General features: G+C 43.7%; 2 protein-coding genes across 9 annotated transcripts in view; one reads left to right on the forward strand and one right to left on the reverse strand.

Moving 5' to 3' along the window:
• Window positions 1–1,373: 1,373 nt before the first annotated feature.
• LOC1274046 (meiosis-specific nuclear structural protein 1) lies at window positions 1,374–3,187 on the reverse strand. Its single transcript, XM_061646725.1, has 3 exons — window positions 3,033–3,187; window positions 2,076–2,966; window positions 1,374–2,000 (listed from the first exon to the last, which is right to left on the reverse strand). The coding sequence occupies exons 1-3, from the start codon at window positions 3,033–3,035 to the stop codon at window positions 1,470–1,472; spliced, it is 1,425 nt and encodes a 474-aa protein (XP_061502709.1). The 5' UTR covers window positions 3,036–3,187; the 3' UTR covers window positions 1,374–1,469.
• A 6,285-nt stretch (window positions 3,188–9,472) lies between these two features.
• The window catches only part of LOC1274049 (diacylglycerol kinase theta), a 30,769-nt gene continuing 15,906 nt past the window's right edge, over window positions 9,473–24,335 (forward strand). For 2 of the 8 annotated variants that reach the window (XM_061646139.1, XM_061646140.1), the window contains exons 1-12: window positions 9,600–9,985; window positions 13,153–14,664; window positions 17,526–17,708; window positions 18,066–18,257; window positions 18,342–18,548; window positions 19,388–20,707; window positions 22,384–22,551; window positions 22,844–22,980; window positions 23,054–23,166; window positions 23,247–23,733; window positions 23,813–24,042; window positions 24,125–24,273. In XM_061646139.1, the coding sequence (XP_061502123.1) occupies window positions 14,553–14,664; window positions 17,526–17,708; window positions 18,066–18,257; window positions 18,342–18,548; window positions 19,388–20,707; window positions 22,384–22,551; window positions 22,844–22,980; window positions 23,054–23,166; window positions 23,247–23,733; window positions 23,813–24,042; window positions 24,125–24,273 (3,298 nt within the window). In that variant the 5' untranslated portion in view covers window positions 9,600–9,985; window positions 13,153–14,552. Of the gene's footprint in view, window positions 9,546–9,569; window positions 9,986–13,152; window positions 14,665–17,525; window positions 17,709–18,065; window positions 18,258–18,341; window positions 18,549–19,387; window positions 20,708–22,383; window positions 22,552–22,843; window positions 22,981–23,053; window positions 23,167–23,246; window positions 23,734–23,812; window positions 24,043–24,124; window positions 24,274–24,335 lie in introns of those variants that run through there. The other 6 variants (XM_061646138.1, XM_061646137.1, XM_313113.6 and 3 more) reach the window with 6 other exon arrangements.

Consider the following 24,335-nt stretch of genomic DNA (forward strand, 5'->3'; position numbering starts at 1 on the left):
CAATCGTATCGCCGTTCTAGTTCTAGCGATGCATAACTTCAATGCGAAACCATGCAACAGTACAGAGGAAACGAGAAAGCTCTCCTCCAAGCGATGAAGCTCAACTGGTTGGGGTTATCCCACCAACAGAGAGCGCCACCAGCTTTTTTGCTATTTTTAGAATGCATGAGTCGTTTGCCGTCTGCTAAACGAAGTCTTTCTATATTCCGTTTAGGTAGAGAACTTTAGTCATTTAGAAGCCGTTTGGTGGTCGTTTAGTGGATTTGTGGCACTTGGGTTGATTCCAACGAGTTTCGCTGCGCTGGACTGAAACCCCCTCCCGCTCGTTTCTTTCTTAGCGCGCTGTGCACTTCCCTTTACACGGACTTGGTGCACCCGAATCAAAAGAAAAACTTTAGCTCATCAAACTTGGTTTATTTTGTGATATTTGTGGGGCTTGGCTAAAACGATGTTGTACTTATTTAAAACAATACAATAATATAATTTATTAATCCTAAGCCCTTTTTGTGCGTGACCGACCCGCTCGGCCGCCTTATTCCAAGAGAGCACGATCGTCCTTTCGATCGTGCTGAGTGGCCTCTCGGCTCGCTGAGTGACCAGCCAGTCGGAGCCGAACTGTATACGCAGGTTGACTCACTTTCCGTAATTCGCCCTAAAACGCCTCCATAACAGTTTATAAATTTTTTATCACTTTTATTGCAAATAAAAGCACATTTCAATTCATAGCTTCACACAATCTTGCTTCAAACCACACACATTATTTATAAAAGACGCACACTTTTTCATTCTCTTTGCTAGTAGGGTAAAAAGAAATTGATCGTTAAAATAATTGATTAACCCTATTCCAGGCAACCGGCTACCCGGGTAGCCAAATCGATTTTGATTGCTCATTTCTCTGATTCTAGGAATCCGATTGACTTGAAATTTGGAATATGTGTGTAATCCACAGCCATCTTTTACTGGAATTTTTTGTAGATTTTTTTGAGTATAATTAACCTGTTTTTTAGAATTAATTTTTTCAATACCCCTATTCCAGGCAACCGGGCTACCCGGGTAGCCAGCAACTTAGGAAGCTTATAGCAACTTAGGAAGCCAAATAATCTGGCCACACTGCTTGCAATCATGCCAGCGTTACGTTGGGCTACGCTGCGTTACACATAGGAGACACAGGGTGTCTCTATCCTTTTCATTGATTTAAACAGTACCAAACAGTGAGCTCACTGGAAGCCTATCCCATTTTGTGTTTTTTGCTCTCTACAAATTTATGAAAATACATTTAGTTGAAATGATTTAGGCATGGTTTTAATCGACGCAACTTTCGAATGCGTGGTCCGTTATTTGCCGTTGCACTTATGATATAAAGCATAGGCCAATGATATTTATGAATTTTTTTTATTCTTTGATGAAAAAAAGGGTTAAAAAACATACACATTCTTCATTTGATCAAACGTCTGCTGTACTACAATTAACTACTTCATTGTGTGATTTAGCTTGGGTAATGGGATAAATTCACGATCACTTTCGCGCAATACGCCTGGAGGAAAGAACCCCAGCAGTGCCGCTGCATGCTCCTTCAGCAGTTTTATTCTTTCTTCCTCCAGAATTTGCTGTCTTCGATTTTCTGCTTGTTTTTGTCTTTCTTCTTGCTCCATCAAACTCTTCACTTCTTCCGTCCTTATCTTTCTTCTCTCTTCGAGCAATTCATGAACTGCACGCCTATATTCCATCATCTTACGACGACGCTTCTCGTTGGACATAATGTCGATACGATCTCGCTCAGCCCACGCCTGAATTTGCTGCTCCTGGAACCGTTTTTCTTCCTCTGCTTGCAACTCCCTTTGACAATTATTCTCGGAAAGCTGTTTCTCAAGGTCCAGTCGTATCGCAATTCTTTTCCGAATCTGTTCCTCCAACTGTTGCTGACGTTGAATCTCTTCTTTCTCGTTCCGCTCCGCCATGTATAGCTCTTGCAGCATTTCTTCGCGATTTCTTTGCTCATTCTAAAATTTTAAGAATTAAATTAGTTTGTCACAAGTTAAATAGGTCACAATTCCCCATATTAAACCGATACGTACTATTTCTTTTTCCAAGGTCGCTTTCATGGCCTCATTAAGCTGCATTCGTTTCTGGTCAATTTCTTCCTTTTGCGTTTGTTCCATTTGTTTCAACATATCCTTTTCTTGGACATATTTTCGTATCCGCTCGTTTTCTTCCTCATCCAGTAGTAATTGTCGAGCTTTCCACGTTTCCTTGGCCTCCTGAAAATGTTCCATTTCTTGACGTGTGCACCGCTGTTGTTGTAGCTTCCGTTGAACTGCTTCCAAATGTTCATCTTGTATCTTCTTCACCACTGCATCCAAATATGTTTTCTCCATAAGGAACTCTTCATACAGACATTTCTTTTCTAAGCGCCCATCATGCATTTGTTGCTGTAGTGCCGAACGAAGAATTCGCTTTTCATTTTCCTCGCTCGCTTGCTTTTGCTGCATGTATGCTATGTTTTCGTCCTTCAGCCTTTGCATTTCATCCATCTCTTTACGGGCCTGCAACCGTTCAGCTTTCTTTCGCAGTTCTGCTTCCGCGAGTTGGGCAGCGATACCTTTTGCTACATATGCAGCGCGCAGTTTTGACTCAAGTTCCCGCATTTCTTGATTCGACTCGCGTAGCTGCTGTCGTAGCTTTTCTTCGTTGATTTTTTGACGATTTGCTTCCTGCAAACGCCGTGTCTGTTCCTGTTCTTCTATCAACCATTGTCGCCGTTGTGCCTCTTGCTTAAGAGCGATTCGCTGCTGGTCGTTTTCTCGCTCGCGGATTGCCTGTTCTGCGGCCTGTTTCGTCCATTTTTCCAAACAATTGCGCTCTATTTGATTCAAATCTTTTTGATAATTTGCATTGAGCCGGTTGCTTTCAACGGCTCGGCTGAGAGCATTTTGTTTCAACTGTTGTTGTTTATGGCGTGTGGGATGCTACGGTAAACATAAGATAAATGTAAACCTTCAACGATGTTAAAAAAACTCATACCCAACAATTACCATTGTTTTATGAAAATTAACTTTGGATTAATTTATATGAACACTAAACCTCATTTGGTTCATTCAGAAAACTACACATCGTTTTACTGATTTCTATGGCAACATTTGTTAGCGCATTGCTATCTCTGCTTTGACAGCCGTAGTCAATGTGTGTGTATATGTTTTGTTTTATTTACCTGGCAAGTGTTGCCAGATTCATTTGCTTAACCTCAAACGACATGTAAGGCAACACGGGGCAAAGTGGACATACAGTACACTCATTATTTAGCATTTATTACATCGGTTAAATAAACTAAAAGACAATGAAAACGTTTATTGGAGTGCTACAGGGTTTTCCAATTGAATAAATAACGTTTGCCATTGTTCTCAACACGTTTTATTTCGATGTCAATATTTTCCACAGCTTACTACCCAAGTGCCACAAATCCACTAAACGACCACTAAACGGGTTCTGAACGACTCAAGCTCTCTACCTAAACGGAATATAGAAAGACTTCGTTTAGCAGACGGTGGACGACTGATGCATTCTAAAAATAGCAAAAAGCTGGTGGCGCCATCTGTTGGAGGAATACCCAACCAGTGGAGCGCTTTCCTCGCTTGGAGAGCTTTCTCCTTCCCTCTGCACTGTTATTTCTCATTTGTACGGGTTTCTCATTGAAGTTATGCAATGCTAGAACTAGAATGGTGATACGATTGTTTAAATACAGGCGATCCCCGAGATACACGGTACCACTTATACGCGGATTCGGAGATACACGGTTTTCTAAATTTAACAGTTCTTTGAGCAAATTGTACTGATTTGACACATCAATTGTAAATTGCCAAATAATTTCCGTTTCGATCTATTTCAAAAGGTTTAAAACTAAGGTTTAAATATTCAGTCAGAATCATATCAAATAATTAATAAAGTGACTAAAACCGACCCCACTTGCAAAATTACACGAATATTTTGCATTTGTTAGGGTTTACCCAAGCGCCTCAGATTAAGCTTAAACGACTGGAAAATTGATTATCCATAGAAAAAAAAAAATGAAAGCTCCACAGTTTCATTGGTTTGATCAATAGATGGCGTATTACAACTCATCATTATATTGCTATCCTTTTCTTGCAATGTGTTTCGACAAGTTTCATCTTATCATGACCTATATAGCCTTCTATCTTTCTGAGCAAAAATCTATCTTACTGGTCGTGTGATCAGATACGTGGGTATCAACACCAACGACCATTACTCAATTCTCACTTCCTTCAGTACTGTTAGTAACAGTTGGAGTTTATTATTTAAACAATCGTATCGCCGTTCTAGTTCTAGCGATGCATAACTTCAATGCGAAACCATACAACAGTACAGAGGAAATGAAAAAGTTCTCCTCCATGCGATGAAGCTCAACTGGTTGGGGTATCCCACCAACAGAGAGCGCCACCAGCTTTTTCGCTATTTTTAGAATGCATGAGTCGTTTGCCGTCTGCTAAACGAAGTCTTTCTACATTCCGTTTAGGTAGAGAACTTGAGTCGTTTAGAAGCCGTTTAGTGGTCGTTTAGTGGTTTGTGGCACTTGGGTAATTAGTTTTAAGTCTGTTTTATTTAGCCTTGATGGCGGATATTGAATTAATAAATGAAATGAAATGAAATGAAATATTAGTGATATTTTAGCTGGAAATCACGAGATTCGACTTACGCGGAAATTCGAGATACGCGGTACCCATGTGCCACAAATCCACTAAACGACCACTAAACGGCTTCTAAACGACTCAAGCGCTCTACCTAAACGGAATATAGAAAGACTTCGTTTAGCAGACGGTGGACGACTGATGCATTCTAAAAATAGCAAAAAAGCTGGTGGCGCCATCTGTTTGTGGGATACCCCAACCAGTTGAGCTTCATCGCTTGCAGGAGAGCTTTCTCATTTCCTCTGTACTGTTGTATGGTTTCGCATTGAAGTTATGCATCGCTAGAACTAGAACGGCGATACGATTGTTTAAATATTAAACTCCAACGGAAACCACCAGAACTGAAGCAAGTGAGTTTTGAGTAATGGTTGTTGGTGTTGATACCCATGTATCTGACCACACGACCATTCATATAGATTTTTGCTCGGAAAGTTAGAAGGCTATATAGGTCATGATTAGTGTTGTGACCCAACTACTTGACCAGTAGTTCTTTTGGAAGAGCGGAGGGCTCCGCTCTCGCTCTTTAAAATGTGCGGTGCGTTTGAGGTAGCTCCGCACGGAGCGCTGCACACAGGAGCGATTGTGCGATGCACTCCCAGGAGCAAAATTTCGCACCACAAGCAGCGCTGCACGCAGGGCTGCGTATGTACGATGCACTTCCAGGAGCGAAATTTCTCTCCCGCTCCCAGGAGTGCTGCTGGATAAGTTGAAACAATGAACTAGAAGATGTGCGTTTGAAAGCTTCGCACAGAAAATGATTTAAAGCCTTGCCGAATGTGAGCGGAATGCGCCAATTATTTTTACTCACCTGTTTGAAAGAACATATTTTCTTATGGGTCGAGTGACAATGGTTTATACAACGTAATACATACATAATTGTCCTTTGCGGGCTGGATATAAACTAAAATTGATTTTGAATATGTTTGGTGTGGTATGTGTTTATATGAGTTCGTATATGTTTATTATAAATTCAAATTGAATACAGTAATAGAAGTACAGTACAGTTTGTACAGTATTTATATCTTAGCTCATATCAGCCTCTAACTTCCACATTCTCCTTTTTTCTTAAATTTTGTCTAGTTTAATAAACAAAATTTTGCTTAGCTTACTTGAATGTAATCTATTTCGTTTATTTCAGTGAAGTGCGAAACTTCGCTGCTGGGAGCGCATCGCACATTCGTTACTGCGTGCAGCGCTCAGTAAAGTGCGAAACTTCGCTCCTGGGAGCGCATCGCACAATCGCTCCTGTGTGCAGCGCTCCGTGCGGAGCTACGTATTTTCCTTTGGGTTGTGCGGGAGTGCGCACAATAAGATGAGCGGAGCGATTCAGGTAGTTCTTTCGCTCTTGACCCAACACTAGTCATCTACCACCAAGATCTGTGCCAGTGGCGGCTCCATGACGGCTTGCGCAAAACACTTCGACGCGCACCACCGTACCCTACATTTCTACATTCTACCCTATTAGCGTAAGTCATATTGCTTATATTGCTGTCCTTTTCTTGCAATGTGTTTTGACAAGTTTCCGAGCAAAAATCTATATGAATGGTCGTGTGGTCAGATACATGGGTCCTTTGGTGATGGAGGCAATATCAGCGACCCTACAAATAAATAAACAGAACCTACGAAGGCATGACGTGCAGAACGCACTTTTGAAGTCGTGCCAGAATTCACCCATCTTGGAAAAAGGTCAGCAATGACAATAGCTTGGTAGCAAGGTTGCGCGCAACGATGCTGGCTGCCAACCGGTCTTTTTACAGCCTGAAAAATCAGTTCACCTCAAAGAACCTGTCGCGACGGACGAAGCTGGGACTATATAGTACCGGTACTCACATACGCCTCTGAGACATGGATACTGTCCAAATCTGACGAAACCCTCTTAGCCGCGTTCGAGAGGAAGATGCTCAGAAAGATACTTGGCCCCGTATGTGTGGAAGGACAATGGAGGAGCCGCTATAATGACGAGCTATACGAGATGTACAGGACCTTACTGTTGTGCAGCGTATCAAGCTCGCCAGGCTGGCCATGTTGTACGTATGGAAAAGGACGAAACGTTGTACGCCCGTAAAGTCTTTTTAGGCCGTCCACAAGAACGGAGGTAGGCCCAAATTGAGATGTTAAGTTGGCGTGGAGGCGTTCGCCATTAAGGCCGGGATAACGGACTGGCAGACGAAGGCGCGAGACCGTGAGCAGTTTTGGACACTCCTGAGACAGGCCAAGACCATAAATCTGTTGAAGCGCCGGATAAGAAGAAGAAGCGATACTTCTAATACCTCATACAATGCAGAATCCAAAGCATTATTTAAATTTCGCGCACTAACAGCGAACATTGTTTCAGCTTACAGAACAACATTTCCTTTTAGGAAATACTCCGAGGAATGTCCACGACTCTAGTTTGTTTGAGGAATTTGTTGATAGGCCACTTTTTCAACCATGTCAAAATTCAACTTTTTGATCTTTGTAATCTCATAGAATCTCTCATCTATTATTGAACAATGTCATATTGCCTCTTCTTTTTGTTGATTAAAAAGCCAAGTCGCGGCCAGATATTGGGTTTCGTAAAGTGCCCAATCAGCGTCGAGCAAGTAATAGCATAATGTCCATGATTTCTCTAGGTTTTGGATGGTTTATATATATACCCTTATTTTAGGTTTAGAATAACCTTATTTTAGGAATTTTATGAAATCTTTTCATCGCCAATTGATGTAAAAAGTCAAATAAATCAACAAATCTGTGTCCATCTTTCCCGCTTGGGTGTCAGGATAATTACATTTCTGGTGGAAACAATTGTTTTTTTGCTTTCGTTGCCGTTCTTTCGCCAGGTTTTAGTTTGGATGCTGTATTGTTGAATTATTCAATTATTTAATTATGATCTAGTTACGCTAATTACTTGTATAATGTATTTATGAGAAGTATCCATCTTACTACTTTCCCTCTACAATGGAACCCCTCATTACAAGTTTTCAAACGCGGGACTCTTTTTCCATTGATCAATTCTTAGTATCGAAATGTTTGCGTTCATGATCAAGTAGATCAAGAATACATGCAAGAACACACTCAACAATCGTGTGTTCTCACACTTGAGTGAAACACAAGCTTCTTAGGGAGGTACACTACACACTGAAATCCACTTCCTGCCCATTTCCACGGCCGAAGCCGAATAGTGCCTCCAATATTGTCAAATAAGAAGGAAAGAAATGGAGCATTTCAACTGAAGATATTACCGCACTTACTCTACCTTTTGATAAGCGCAGCAAAACTCTCAGCTCCGTTATCTGATCTGAAAAGAGTTATCTGGTCGTGGAGTGGACGTGCCTCCGTCCTGCACCGGCTTTTTCAATTTTTGTATGACTTCGTGAGATTTGGGCTGGCAGGGGGTGTTAATAGGTCACCTGCCTTGCACTTTTGCAGCATGGTATTTAACGATTCTTGAAACTCACACAATGATCACGATTTCTTACCGGGAAGAAAAATGAAATTGTTCATTATGCGAGATTTTCCTCGTTAAGAAGGGTATTCGTTGAGCATTTATATTTGCTCGTCATGCTAAAAATTCGTTATAAGGGGTACTCGTTATGAGGGGTTCCACTGTACATTGAAAAAAGGGTTAAATACTTTTACATAAATTTAGTGTAAACAATTCCATGCTTCGATGTTAATTCTACTACCTATACTATATAAATTTTACCTGTCAACGTTCCATGGGAAAGAAGATCCATGAATTCCATAAGTTCGATGAGTTTGACAGTTCGTCCATACGATTTGGCAACAAATGCTCCCGTAACATTTTCATAGACCCGGGCCTAAAAACCATCTTTTCAAATTCAAACATCAGCTACCGTACCCCCCAGCTGATTTTCCGTTTCCCAATTCACGCTGACAATCTTAACGCAAATACATTCTCCCGACACGAGTGCGCCCGCGAGCACTCCGCTACGTACAAAAGGAAAATGAGCACACCAAAAGGAATTCTCTCACGACCGAGAGATGCGAATGTGCGATTCTTCAGCCTGAAGGAAATAGCATACAATAATTAACAACAAAGATGAACCACAACGGCTATAGATAACCGGATGTTGAATGCAAAGTAATGTTGAGAAAACTAAAGGCGAGCAATAATTCTCGGATTATAGCATTGGAAGGTTTTAAATTGAATGAGAATAAGGCGTGATAAAAGAGAGTCGAAGAGAGGCAGAAGAGAAAGAGAGATTGAAAAAGCGAGATATAGCAGGGTAAGAACGCAAATGAGACAAATTATTTAGAGAAAAAAGGTGATATTGAAGGAAAGTGTCTGAATCTTAAACGATTAAATAGAGACACCTCTAAGGACAGAGGATTGGAAAATTGCCTTTGCTTCAATTTAGAAAGGGACATACATGCGACATATGCTGATTATATCAACCATATCTTCAATCTTACTTCCCCGAGATGGGATGAAAATATTTGATTGACAGGTTTTTTTAATCCCTCCCCTAAGTATGACGTCCGTAGGATTTGATTTGGTACAATTTATGGACATTACTTTTCTCTTTTCTCTCGCCATGAGTGAATCGCGCGCTCCATTTCTCTCATCTGCCCTACAGAAATTCGATTTTTCCTCCAAGTAGGCGAGAAAAACTCACCTACGTGCTCACGAAGAGAGCATTTTCCCAATAAATTCCAACTCGCTCTCATGAATTCTCACCATCTCGCCCTCTCGCGCTCTCTTTCTAGCGCGCGCTGTTCAGTATGAATTTTCCCGTAACAAAATTGGCTCCTCTCGCCGCAACCTCATTGGCCCAGGAGTTGGCGAGAATGGGTCACGAAATCGTTCCGGAGCATCTCTCCGCGTTTGAGCTGCACGGTCAGGTAGGTCGGTCGGGACGGGTCAGGTTCAGGTTTTGGTCTCTCAGGTCGGTCGCTGGTGAAAAGTGGGCTCAGTTTTCAATCTTTACTCGCACCGTGCCCGTGTGTCATCCGGAGCGACGTCGTCGTAATGGTGACAACCAGGGGGAACAAAATGGAGCAACACTTTCTGGCTGCGTTGGCACTGTGCAAGACGGCGATGGCGGCGTCGGCGGCTGCAACCGAACAGCAGACATCGGTATCGGCAGCATCCACGACGGTGGCTTCCGGATCCGCAATGCTGCTGCTGGTGGCCCCAGTCACGGCCTAAAACACTCTTCAGTGCTTCCGCTCCCACCCCCTCCCCCACCTCTTTGTGCCAGGCGCAGAAGACAGCGAGGAAGGGACGGCAGTGTGCGGGTTTGCGGTGAATTTAGTGAAGGAAGCGATCGAAACCTAAGCGTGTATGGTTCTTTAATCATTTCTGGTGGGGGGGCAGTCTCAGTGTCTCAGTCATACTTACGCACACACACACGCACACACACATACACACACACACACACACTCACAGTAACACACCCTGCAAAAACAGTGAAACGTTGCGGTCCCAGCCGTTAAGAAAATTATAGAAAGGAAAAGAAACATATATCTGTGTATGTGTGCATGTCCGTGTGCGTGTGTTGGTCGGTTGGTGTGCAAGTTGGAAGGAAAAGGGAAGGAAAAATTAATCTGTGCAAATGGGGCAAGAGATTTTAGCTTGGAAAACAGGTGAATTGGCTACAGCTTTGACCCCGTTGAGGTGACCGTAGCGAGGGCACACGATTGCGTAGCCCCCTATGAGTGTCTGTTTGTGTATGTGTGTTCGTGTGCGAGCGTGCGCGCACGTTCGCGTGCATGTGTGCTGACAGGCCATCGTCATACAACGTGAACAATTATGTGTGTGTGCGCGGGTGCGTTCGTGCTTCTGTGCGCGTGTCTGAGAGTTGTTCAAATGTAAAAGTGGTTGAGTGTGTGAAGATTAGAAAAAAGTGCAGATTGCAGAGATGTGAATATGTTTCAAAAGATTGGAAACAGGGGTTGTGAAAAGGAAATGAAAAAATGAAAGAAAGTGACTGTATGTCGTTCAGTGGTGCGTATGTGCGTGAGTGTGCGCACGTTCTTGGATGAGATATCAGTAGTGTACGCGTTTGTGTGCGTGAGACCGATAAAAGGATAGGAAAAGAAAAAAAACAAATGTCTCAAAGCTTTGCATGCATAAAAAACTCCACAACCAGGAAAATTACATAGTGTTCTCCAACAGGGGTTTCTTCACTAGTGGTTTAGAATAACAGCTCCCCTCGCCCCTCCCTCCCCATCCGATCCGTTCTCAGGAGATTCGGCTAGTTTCCACTCGTAAAATTCTTTGTGTAGAGAAGAAAATGTTTGAAAAACCTGGCTTTTAGCTGCTCAAATGAAAAATACAACCATGAAATGGACTGGCATAGAGATGCTCTCCAATTTCGCTGACGACTAGCAATATGTATGTGCGAGTGAGTGTGTGGGTGTATGTGCGCGTGTTTGTATGCGTGAGATGTGAAGATGTTTTTTTTTCTTTTAGTATTCTCTTTAAATACTCGAACAGTGGACCTGCATCACCCTTGTGGCAAAGTAACATACACTAAGCCATTTTCATCGAAAGCAATACCAGTGAAACATTATCAAAGTAGTCGCTGACTAACTAATGAACGGCTCCCTTTCCCAAGAGCAAATCATGCTGGGAAGAGCTTCTACACCAACACATACAGTGGCACACACAGTCGTTCGGGAGGAAAACTGATCCACACAAACGCGGAGTAACAGAGCTATGGGAGGCACCATCAAGCGTGCAATAGAGAATCGCTCGATACAATGAGCGCAAATGTGAATTGAAGAAGCGAACGCAAATAATATAGCGATCCAGGATTCATTGGATACATTCGTACGTTACCAATAAGTACATACTATGTACTGGACTATTATTACTGGTTTATGCAATAACATTTTCACCTCATCGCCATGAAGTTGTCCAGGAAAAGAAATCAATGCGTTCAAAGTAACCTCGAGAGCAAATCTGCCCCTACACCTCCAAATCTCCAACCCCCCACACCCTCTCCCTCTCTCAGCAACCCTCACATCCTTCCACCTTACAGTGCGCTACATGATGCATGCGTGCGCCTGCGTGTGTACATGTGTGCGTTCGCGTCTCGTGTGTTTCGTAGCGTTTTTTTTTGTGTGTGTTCATTCTCTTCACTATCTGCTTTTCCACGTCGAGCCGTTGCCAAAGGGAAATGTTCAGTTTTCCACTCCACTCAGACGGACGTGCGCGCGCAAATACACTCACACTGCCTCACACGCACACAATCGTACCAATGAAAGTATGGCGGATCGGACTCGTATTTGTCCGACACTCTGCTCCCGTACTCGAGGAGGCTGTTCGCGTGCGTGCGTGCATGCGTGCGCGCTTGTATGTGTTCGTGTTTGCACGTGAATGCTGTGGCAAGATCAATGGAGCGAGAATCGAGTTTGCTTGATTGCTCTAAAGAAAAATGTTTGCTTAACACCTGTGAAAATCAAACGAAATCCCAATAAAATAACACTCGCCACGGGTGCGATGTGTTTGCACAGCAACACAATATTCCAGCTCACACACCAGAGCTCACAGCAAAAAGGAAAATAGTAACGAAAAAGATGTTGTCCAGAAGCAGCATCACCTTGACCGTTATTTCCGCTCAGGACGAAAATACATTTCCTTTCCCAGAACAATTGAGAGCAAATCTGCTACGGCCGTTGAGTAAAAGGTCGCTACGCGTAGTGATTCTGTGTTCCCGTCCGCCATTAGAATGAGGAATGAGAGCGAGAGTGACGGCAAGAGAGAGCGTATCAGAGGCATGATAGAGAGAGTGTGATAGAGAGAGATAAAGATAGAGGGAGAGAGAAAGAGAGAAAGAGGGAAAGTTTCTAAAGTGATAAAAAGAGGTATGAAAAAGAAGTGGAGCAAGTGATGGCAAAAATATACGGATGTGGCTTTTTTTTCGAAATGTCCTCCAAGTTTGTTTGCGTGTCCGTTTGTGCTGGTATTTGTGGGACCAACGTGTATGTATGAGTGTGTGTTTGTGTGGTGATCGTGTGCGACTTGTGAAGTTTACCAGCAGCACCAAGTGTCAGTGGAAAAAAAATCTACAGATCGAAAATCCTTCCCCTGTCCCTGTTTCTGGTGCGCACAATGTGAGATATGAGGGTGAACCGTTTGCTTCTCTTTTTTGCAGCGCTGAGACGCGTCGTTGCGTTTGCTCTTTACTTTGTAGATTTTTTGTATTACTGTAAAATACTTTTGTTTTGTAAAAATGCGAAGGATTTCTTTAAAATGTTGATATGTCATTGATAGTTCAATGTGGAACTCAGTGTTGTTATTTAAAAAAAACCATAGGTTCCAGGTTGCTAACAGATTTGCGAGTAGTATACTACTCTACTCTTTGTGTGTGTGTGTGTTCGTGTGCAGTGAATTGCAAAATTTATGGGCTCAGTTACATCGAAAAGAAAGTTTTCATTGTTGTGATCTTTATCGCCAATCTCGTGCAGTTGCAATAAGTTACCATTTTTCCCTTTTTCACAGTTGTACAATGGAACGCACAAAGATAAGATAATTAGCAAATAAATGCGCCCAAAGGCAAGTGAGCATTATCAGTGCAAGTGTACAGTGCAGGTGTGGGATGAGCATTGCAGCAACAAGAAAAGCCATGTAAACGAAAGCAGCAGTAGCGGTGGGCAGTGCAGTGGATTAACAGAGTGCAAAAACACGGTGCACGGTAGAAAAGATTAACGTTCATTACAGGTGCACCAGCAAGAACACCGAAACGAGTGACACGGTGAACATAGTGTAAGCAACATAGTTTAAGCACAACCAGTGAATTCGATCGCTTGAATCGAGACGGATGATAGTGAGGGTTGGCAAACAGTAAAGTGCTTGCCGCGAAGGAGTAACCGTACAACCAGTGCCAGGGAAAGCGGTTGTTTTTTTTATTGCTGCTAAAGTGCCAAGCCGATGCTGGTGTAGCTTCGTAGCTTTACAGGCGTTTTCTCGATCCCCCACCTCCAGCCGCCAGACACCAGACTCGGCGACTCCCGACGACAGCGGAAGTACACTCCACAGGCACCGGTCAGTTTGGCTTGTTTTTGGAAACCGTTCCATTTTTTGCGAGTCAGTTGCGAGTTCAGTGTCGGTGGTGGTGGTGGAGGTTGATTTCCTGCTCGCAACGGAGTACACATCGAGATCCAGCAACACCAGAGGTGCTAGAACGGCCATCACACTTTCCGTTGGGCTTTAACAAGTGCACATCAAGAGTTCTGCAGATCGTAACAGATGATGGTACCATCAGAAACCGATAATTGCTGCGCTCCCGATTTAGAGCATGATATGACAGCAGCAAAGCCATAGGAAAATCCAGCGTAAAACGACGCATTAAATATTTAAAACAGAAAATTCCTGTAAAATATAGAGGAAAACCCTTATTCCCAAGCATTCTAATTTGATTGTTTCGGACGCAGTGGAACAACTGGAACCAACAAATACGCACGTAACAACAGTAACAACAAGCACAACAATACCAACGCAGCCACCGACAGTAACCAAAGCAACAACGTCAACGGTCAACTACTACTCCACCAAACTCTAGCCAAACTCAGCGAGCGGCGGCCTCCCCAACAACGGACCCTGTTGGAGTGCATCGCCTCCCATCATCATCATCATCATCAACAACAACAACAACAACAACCAGCTGTCTGTTGGCCAGGGAAAGAAATTATCTCGGGCTGCAGTCATCCATCATCCGTCTGGCGCACCACACTGCACCGGTCGGTGTCCTGTCGTCATTGTTGCCCCGTCGCCACCCAACCCCCTCCGCATCCCGCATTAGGCGCGCGCTTGTCGATACGTTCGTCATCGCCGTCGTCATCACACCACCACCAGCATCATCATCATTGCCATATCGCAACGATTGTGCTATTGGAAACAAAATGGCGGGTGGCGAGCATACATTCGGTAGAAAGACATTTCACAAACCAACCTATTGCCATCACTGTTCGGATCTGCTGTGGGGACTCATCGGACAAGGATACATCTGTGAAGGTGCGTGTTGATTTACAAACCCAGGGTTCAATCTTGTTTGGGGTGTATTTTTTATCTCCATTTTAGCTGCTTTTGGTGTGTTGTATATTTTTATGCTGGATTTCCGTACTTCAGTTCAGTTCCGTACTTACTTGCTTATCTCTTGGCGCCAGTTCTCTGGCTCTCTTTCTGGTCGTCCCGACGATTCTCTCTTTTACTTACTACCTTTTTACTACGGAGAGTTTGGTCCACTTTTAGCTTCCCATTTCAGGAAGTCTTGTGTTTAGATGAATAAACATGTACTGTGAAGATTCAGTTGTATCGTAAATCACGTAATTGCAAGAAAACAATAGTGCTGAAGTTCTGTACGTCATGTTAATTCTTTTGGAATGATGTTATTAAGGCGTCCAATAAATGGCATTGTTGGTCGCCCAAGAACAAATATTTTAGTATATTGTGCCATGTTTCAAACCCCAGGCTTACCATGTACGTGTTTCAAGTCTTCTTACTATTATGAACGTCCAATTTTACAGAATATTAAAGGGCTTTACAATCACTAGAACACTCATATTTAGCGCCAAATTACTATGAAAGCACGAGATAAAAGTAACATGGTAATCATGTCCTAATTCTTGATTTTGGAATGTCTTATTTGTTTTGAGATGATTTTGATAAATTATTATTATTATTATATTATTATTAAGTTTTTATTCAATGAACAGTTTTAGTCCTGATGAATTTTCTTAGGTTTAAACTTAACTTATGTTACAAACTTAACGTATCGACTATATCCTGGCGCAAATGCGGTATTTAATGTATAAAACTCCAAAAATTGGTAGACTTCATTAAAAGCTCTGCACATATAAATTGTACGACGACGAGGGAAATTAAGCATAGGTCGCGTGCGTAGAGGGGTCTTCAAAGCATAGATGTCCAATCGCTGGAGTAGGGATGAACATTCGATGTTCCCCGTTAGGAAACCTTCAACGAACATTTGCTGCGCTATACGACGCCTGTCACTTAGTTTTTTCAACCTAAGAAGCTTTTTGCGTCTTCGTTGGATGGATACATTTTGTACAGGATCATTGATTAGAAAATATTCAACAGAAAATCTGAACTATATATTTTAATAGTAAAATTTATTCGCTCAAACGCTTTTTCGAAATTTTAGTCTCAAAAATTCTAAACTAAAAAAAATTGTAAGACCTGTAAGCGATAAAAGATCATTGTTTGATTTGTTTTTAATTTCATCTATTTTATATTATAAAAAAACAATTAATAGAAAAATGCAAAAAAACATGTTTTCGTATCATAGACGTTTTCATTAATGCATTATTTACATTTTGAATGGTTGATGGTATGGTGAAGTTATTTACATAAGTAATATAATGTTAAAGAATTTTATCTGTGAAATTTTTTGTTTGCCATGTTGCATTTCTTTATCTTAAATGAGATATTCTATATAAATTTTGTGGTATGCCTAAAATAAAATCTATCTAAATCTAAATCTAAACACACAATATATATGATTCTAATCCAACTTCGAACGACCATACTACACCAACCTGTATGCGACCCTCTACTTGTTTGCGAACCGCTTCGCTTTTGCTCACTATTAGCATCGAGCAAATCGATGAAGGGCTTTTCATGCGTCATCACTGTTCATTGCCACCAGTGGACCAGTAGTTGTGTACAGTGAGCAGGCCTGCTGGTAGCGGTGGTGCTTGGTTGGAATTTTTTCACCCCGTTAATCGGCGTGTCCGGGTATGGTCACGACTTAAGGGAACGGCAGAAAATAGATTCAATGCTGAACACATAGTATACCCCCGAAAGTTAACATAAACATCGGACAAGAGCGCTGCTGCATATGTTCACGTGCGATCGTTTTCAGTACTCGATCACGGATTTTTAATTGTTTGAGGCCTGTTTAACGATTCGTGAAGATTTTTCACAAGAAATTACGAAAATTTAACCCAGGAAATCATCACATTGAAATTTAAGTTATACAACCGAAATGAATAGTTTGAAGCTATCAAATCACAAACAACAAAGGCCAGTTATTCTTTGTTTAAACAATCTTAAAGTATACACCCTAATACGCGGCATATTTATCAATCAGCCACAGAAGTCTAAGACTTTTTTAATAGGACACAGCTAGTTCTTATAATGTAAAATAAAAAAAAAAAATAGTCAGACAATTAATGAGTAACCATGCGCCTCCATTCAGTTAAAAATTAATTTATAGCTCAATATTATCAGAACGAACTGCAAAGCGTCAGTAGGAAAACCATCTTATTGAAATATTATTCTATTGAAATTCAGGTTCAAGCTTCAAACGCTTTGACTAGGGGGATTGAAAAGATATAACTTTTAGTAAAGCACCATGCGTCTCCATGTGCTTTATAAGCAATATTTTGTATTATTACAAAGATAAAACAATAATAGAGCAACTTCAATACTTGGAATGTTTTTCCTGCCTTTTTATTTTATAAATTTTATATCTTATTAGCATGTACATTCATTATATTGTGAGCAATTACGTTGATTCGTTTGCACTGGTGCATTTGTATCGACGTTGACACGATGAGTTACTTATCGCTCTCTGATTGCGAGATTCTCTGAGTACCGTTGTTATCACCACGAGCACTGGTTCGGCAGAGCTCACTTTCTTCATTCCACCCCAAACCATTTCTACAGCATAATGTTATTGATTTGTTAATCAACCAAACTTTTCGAACAACAATAACAACGACATTGCTGAAAACAGTACAGCAGGGTGCGCGTCTATTAAACATTCTGTCCTTTCACTCGTCTGCTTTGATTTATATTCCATACACTTATTAAACAACGCTAATATCGTTTTCTTATCTTTTTCATTGCAGTGTGTAACTTTATAGTACATGAAAAGTGCGTAACCAACATCGTAACACCGTGCACGGGCGTTGCACCCTATCTGATCCGTAACCCGGTGGCGCACTGTTGGTCCGAACCATCACATCATAAGCGCAAGTTTTGTTCGGTTTGTCGCAAGCGTTTAGATGAAACTCCCGCCGTTCATTGCTTGAGTAAGTAAATGTACAACGTACCTGCGCCGATGTGTCGCTTGTGTTGTGTTTGCATTTTTGTACATTGTTTTTAGATGCCTCATACATCGAGCAATTCATTTTCTTTAGTTCTGCCCATAACACAATTGGAGCGTATTATAGGCGGAGCAGCACCTGTTGCTATGGTTATTTCTGGATTAGTACACAATCATGCTGCTCTTGCTAGCTCTCATGCATTTATTTATGGATTAAACCGCCATATATACTGATCTATAAAGTGATCTAAAAACATTCCCTTTGCCATGTATTGCAAAATATCTTGATCTATTTTATCAAATTATTTTAACTTTCTAACAACTACCATTCTTTCCACTGCAGTATGTGAACACTTTGCACATGTCGAGTGTCAGGATTTTGCCATCCCCGACTGTAAGGAGAATGCAACCTACGTTCCGGGCAAGGAATTGGGCCACGTCAAACATCAGCACCACTGGCGCGAAGGCAACCTGCCACAATCGTCCAAGTGTGCGTACTGTAAGAAGACGTGCTGGTCTTACGAATGCCTTACAGGTACGGTATAACTCGACGCTTTTCGAACGTTCCCGGCCCTGATTAACACATCCGTTTCCCATTTCCATTCTACCCCCAATGCAGGTTATCGTTGCGAATGGTGCGGCACAACTACCCACGGCGGTTGCAGAAACAACATCTCGGCCGAATGTACGTTTGGCACATTGCAGCCCATCTATCTGCCACCACACGCAGTGTCCATACCGCGGACGGAAGTGCCGATGGAGGCGATCATCGGTGTGCAGAATCGCAACAAAGGAACGCCTGGATTACAGCGCGACTATTCCTGTCGTAAGTGTTGGTTTTTCGAGCTAATTGATATCCTGTTTTGTTCATCGATGCAAACTCATTCACTGGTTCATTCATTCAGTGCTAAATTAATTCTTCTCACCAAACAAACCCTCATCAATCGAAAACGAAAGCATATAATTCTTAGCAATCGCCAATCGAACGAAACATTACTCTAGGAGGAGGAGTGTGTTCTAAATCTTTATTCGATCTAACAATTCATTTACTATTGGCGCATTTAGCAATCGAATGGTCAGCAAATGCTGCACGCTCGAGAAGCGACCTGAAACGCATTCGGCAATACACATCTTCTGATTTTATTCACTGTTCGCATCTGGTGTCATGTTTTCGTGTTTGTGGTTGATTTAACAACGCCAGGTTTCATTATTTTCCATCTCCATTTTCTTTCTATCTTTGTTCTTGATGTCCTTGTTTTTCTTTTTATTTTCTTTCTTTATGTCGCTGTTGCCACTCATCACCAATTTAAACAAAAACAAACCATTCCTCAATATCGAAATACATAAAAAAAATCCACCGCACCTGTGCCACAACCTGCGCTCTCTTCGTGTGATTGTGCTCGTCTGCCTGTGTGTCTCTTTTCTGCTACATGTGCACCCCGCCCCTTTTCGCCCTACCCTTTACTTCATCTGCTCGGTATATCTATTGCTACTATTGTCGCCCGCACACCATACCACGTTATCACCACCGTTGGTTCGCTCTGTCCCACGCTGTGGCGCTATTGTCTGATGGCCTCCGATGGGTTTCTTGCAAAACCACTCAATACGTGCGACCTATTGCGTGATATAATGATCGCATGCATCCGGCGCTTGACACGTCCGCAGCGGAACTGTGGACCATCGGCATGTATCAGGAGGAGCAGCATCAGCAACAGAAACATCAGCAACAGCAGCAACAGCAGCAGGAGCAAATTGAATATTGCAGCGAAAGCACAGAACTTCTGCTCCACAGTGTACGGCAGGAGGAGCGCCAGCATCACGGTCGCACCGTTCCGCTATCACCCGTGAGCTTTACCTTCTACGATGACGATGACAGTGTTTCCAGTGCGATTGGATCGATTCCAGCCCTGGAAAGGAGCGATCAGCAGCAGAAGCAAAAGCCAGACGACCAGCAGCAGCAATGCCATCAGCAGCAGCAGCACCAGCACCAGCAATACCACAGTGATAATAGCTTGCTGCTGCAAACGGACGATGACTGGCCGATGCGGCCGACACGCAGCCGCAACCTTATCCATCCTGCCCTGCGGCGTACCAAAGCTGCCACCGCCGGACCACCGACCGATACGCTGGTGACGCGCAGCCGTTCCTTTCAGGATCAAACTAACAGCATTCCAAAGCGCTTCGTTAAATCAGCCGCCTGCTACAGTCCCCGGTTCTTGGCGCGGTTTCGCAAAAAGCACCAGGCACCCCGGAGATCTCCCTCCCCGCTGGACGCACGCCGGGCTGGATTTAATGGTGGCGAACTGGCGAAGCTGCTGCTCGTTCACGCTGGTACCACCACCAACAGCAGCAGCAGCACCAGCGAGCCAACGACGATGGCCCCAATACGGACCGCGCTTGCACCGGTGCTGGTGCACACTCCTTCCGGTTCGTTGACGTCATCGTCCGCTTGTGCTTCGGGCCCGCCGCTACTACTTACCGTGTGCGGGATGAATGGGGAGGTGGACGATGCAGCAGGAACGGTGGAACGTTCGCACTCCTTCGACTGCACCACTGCTGCAGCGGCAGCCACACCTACGGTTGGGCGACATTTCGGTCACCATCTTACGGTGGCGTCAGCGAACGAGCTGCTGCTTACCTGCGTCGAGCCGAGGCGCGTAGTGTCGTACGATGACGTCAGTGGGTTTAGCTTCATCGACGACGACAACGAGGGCGGTTCCGAACCGAACGGTAGCACGACTGCTAGTGCAGTCGGTGCAGCATTAGTGGGCTACACTAATGAACCCACCACCACCTCGGTGAGCCCGACCGGAAACGCCGATAGCGATACGCAGCGTCAGCGCCAGCGTGCAGCGACGGTCGGTAGGGCAGAGCAGCAGGGCGCACTGTCGCACTCACCAACGCAGCACCTGCTCGGTCGTATCTATCGACAGATGCGAAAGTGCTCCATGGGCTGGAGCAAAACTGGATGTCGTGTACGCAGAGGTGCGACTTTTATTTTCTGTTTTATTTTATTTCATTTTTTTCTTTTTGTTGTTTGAGTTTGCTTTTAGTTGCTTTAGATTTTATGTGTAACTTTTCTTTCATTTTTTAAAGAACCCAACTAATCATTTGTTTGTTTGTTTCTGTTTGTGCGTCATTGTTTTTTATGATTTCATTTTATATTAACCTCAAAAGAACTTGCGTTTCTGTTTTTACCAGTAAGAGTGACGCATCTGCTTTCTGTCCTTAATTGATGTATTGGTCCTCTGCTTACCAACGTTTTACCAGCCCTTACTAACACTGAAACAATACCGACTAAATTGGCAACCGAGGGCCTGTGCTGCCAGAATCGCATCCATAAAACACCCAATCCACACGAGCAAAAGCGAGAGATTGAGAGAGCGTGCAAGAGACAGAGAAAAGGAGAGTGAGAAAAAAGTGCGAATAGGAGCGAAAAGTTCAAGCCCCGAAGTTGGCTGAAAACTTCTTTCTTTCCTCGAATTCACCTACACAATGAATGTGTCAGATGCAACAGGAGGGCTAAAGTTTTGTCATCAACCAGTACAGAGCGGCTGCAAACCTGCACAAAAGCATGCACTCCAAATGCGCGTACTGAATGCAATGCTGAAAAAAACACAGACACATACATACACGTATACCCCTACACAGATACAGTGTACTGAGCTACAAGTGATCCTGATTGCCTACCAAATACGACGCCGGAAAGAGAAGTTCGAAAAGAGCGAACAGAGCACCAGTCCGCGGACAGCGTAAAGGTGTACAATGTACATGTGTGTGTGTGTGTGTGTGTGTGTGTGCGTTGTTCTCTGGTGTCGATCCATCGTAGATAGAGAGGTGGACGGACCGCTACCGTTTGCTAGATTGCTCGTCCGGTGCTGTTAATTTGGTGCGAAAATCGATAAAGTTAAGGTGTCCTGTTTTTCTTGCTTGTATATTTTATTTATTTTTCACACTGTTGATTGCGAATGCTCCCTGACATTTTCACACTTTTGCCTAAAAACGGTTCGGTCGATCCCGTGTTCCCGTGGGCCCGTTGGGTGTGTGAGGTGTGTGCGTGTTTGTTTGTTCACCAGGAATTGGTGCTCACGCTCGGGACAGCTACACACAGCCACGGTCGTCAAAAACCCTCCCCCAGCACTAACAACGACAGAAGCGAATGCATGCTAAATGTGCTGTAGTTGGCATCGATTGAATATTTCATTCCGCATATACTGAAGCACATCCTTTCTGGCAGTGTGGAATGGGACGGAATATTGCTCAACTAGTTTGGATACGCTCTGCCATATACAAACCAAAAATTGCAGCTAAATGGAATGGTTTGAGTTGAGTTTTTCATTCTGTTTTTATTACCTTCTCACCTGTTTATGAACGATGCTCTTATAGTGTAAGCAAACATTCACGTTTCATGACAAAACTACATTTACACCGAATCTATCTCTCTCTCTCTCTCTTTTTCCTTTTTTCATGCCTTTCATGTCCATCCTGCATAATGCTTGAACTTCCACAATTTCGAATCGGAACCCTGCCATGCGGACGGGGACAAAACGACACTCTACATCGTTTTCCGTCTTCCCTTTCTACCTCCTTTTCCCCCTCCTCCCTGCCATCCACCACTCTTTTCCACTCAAACTCAATCGCCCACCACCCAACCCCAACAGCTCGCAGCATCTCCGAGGAGATAACTACAGAGAACCGCTATCGGGACGATGAGTACGTACCAAGAGGCGAGAGCAGCGGCTCCGGTACTCACTCGAAGCCAGATTCTGCGCATAAGCCCGATAAAGATAAGGATAAGAAAGATAAGGACAAGGAGGAGCGCGATGAAGGTACGTACGCAGTTGTGTGTGTTTGTGTGTATGTGTATATGTTAGTGTGTTTGTGTATGAATTGGTGGGTGTGGGTGGTTATGTTTGTGAAACGGCGAGAGAACCGCTCGTTAAAATTCCCATTGTTTGCACGACCGGAAACCGGAGTTTCTATGGGAGCAGTGAGTGCTCCACTTTTCTACACTCATACACAGCCTCCCAAAACCAGATGGGCAATGGTGGGCAATATTGGTGGCTCTTGCAAGGGGTGTTACTCAAACAATTGCCGCTTACCATTTTCCCTTTTTTACAGAAACAATCAAGGTATTCGACGGAAACTGTTCATATCGAAGAAGAATTTTCAGAGCCATTAATGTACCTAGAACATGCTCGTTGGAACAACTGTTGACCACCGCCTTGAGGGCCTTCCACATAGCCAGGGATCCAAATGTAAGTCTATCTACGTTCTCACCTACTAACCATCCAGAACTAACCGAACGATTATCACACCCTGTGCTTGCAGCTATTTTTTCTCACTGATGTCTATGGTGATGAGGTCAGATTGCAGGACCCAACTCCAGTACCCGGCCTACATCGTGTGGAGGGTAAAAGACCAGCTATATACTTAAGATTTCGGTGAGTACACAGGCCAATCCGCTATTTGTTCTGTTCGGAAGCGTCCACCAACAACTGCGCTTATCTGTCCCTCCCCGCAGTGATAAGGAGAATGATCACGGCTTTGTACGAGTCTATCCGGGTAAGCTGCAGGTGGAGAACGCTTACGTTATCATACCGGTGGACAACGATACCACCGTCAAGGATCTGATTTGCGAATCGCTGAAAAAGTTCGGCCTGCAAAGCCACCAGATCGAGGACTACCGCTGTTCGGAGATACTGCTCGATCGGGGCGTCACCGAGCGCGTCCTATCGTGGAACGAGCGGCCCTGGGAAATTATGAAGCAGCTCGGGAAGGATTCGATACGGCAGATGGAGCTGATGCGCTTCTACCTGCAGCTGAAGCAGGATCCGCACGGGCCGAATCTGGCACTGTTCGTGGGCAACCTGCCGCCAGGGCTGTCGCAGCGCAACTACGAGCACATACTGACGGAGTTTCTGGGCTTCGAGAACAAGTTCAGTAGCATCGGACCGATCTACTACGAGTACGGCTCGCTAGTGATAACCTACGAAAATGCATCAAAGGCTGTAAGTGTGCGCAACGGCAATCGCACTGCCCCACACTACGGTGTGCTTTAACGCTTAATCTTTTCCCATCGCCATGCAGGTCCGTGCATTCCAAGCACTGCGGGAGTCGAAGTACGAGGAGAAACATTTGCTCGTGCTGCTGTTGCCCAACATCGAACCGAGCATGGTGCCGGCCGGTGTCCAACCATTGCTAGTGTTTGTCAATGTCAAGTCCGGTGGATGCCAGGGTCTAGAGCTTATTAGTAGTTTTCGTAAATTATTAAATCCATATCAAGTGTTTGATTTGGATAACGGTGGACCACTGCCTGGGTATGTTCCTGGGATTTATGTTCCTTTGTTGTTTCGTTCAGCTCAACTCAACGTTTAACGATCACATCATGCTTTTTTGCAGGCTGTACGTTTTCCGACACATTCAGGACTACAAGATTCTGGTGTGCGGTGGCGATGGTACGATCGGTTGGGTGTTGCAGTGCCTGGATAACGTTGGTCAAGATTCGGAATGCTCTAGCCCTCCGTGCGCCATCGTACCCTTGGGCACTGGTAAGTGGCGCACATTCACGCATGTTGCGAAAAATCTCCCTGCATCGCATGCATCCTGTTCT

Source organism: Anopheles gambiae, chromosome 2, assembly GCF_943734735.2.
Source record: "Anopheles gambiae chromosome 2, idAnoGambNW_F1_1, whole genome shotgun sequence".
NCBI lineage: Eukaryota > Metazoa > Arthropoda > Insecta > Diptera > Culicidae > Anopheles > Anopheles gambiae.

Excerpts from the sequence above, each read along its gene's own strand:
- LOC1274046 (XM_061646725.1), bottom strand. Across the intron at positions 2,001-2,075 it reads CGACCTTGGAAAAAGAAATA|AATGAGCAAAGAAATCGCGA; the intron begins GTACGTATCGGT and ends TTAAAATTTTAG.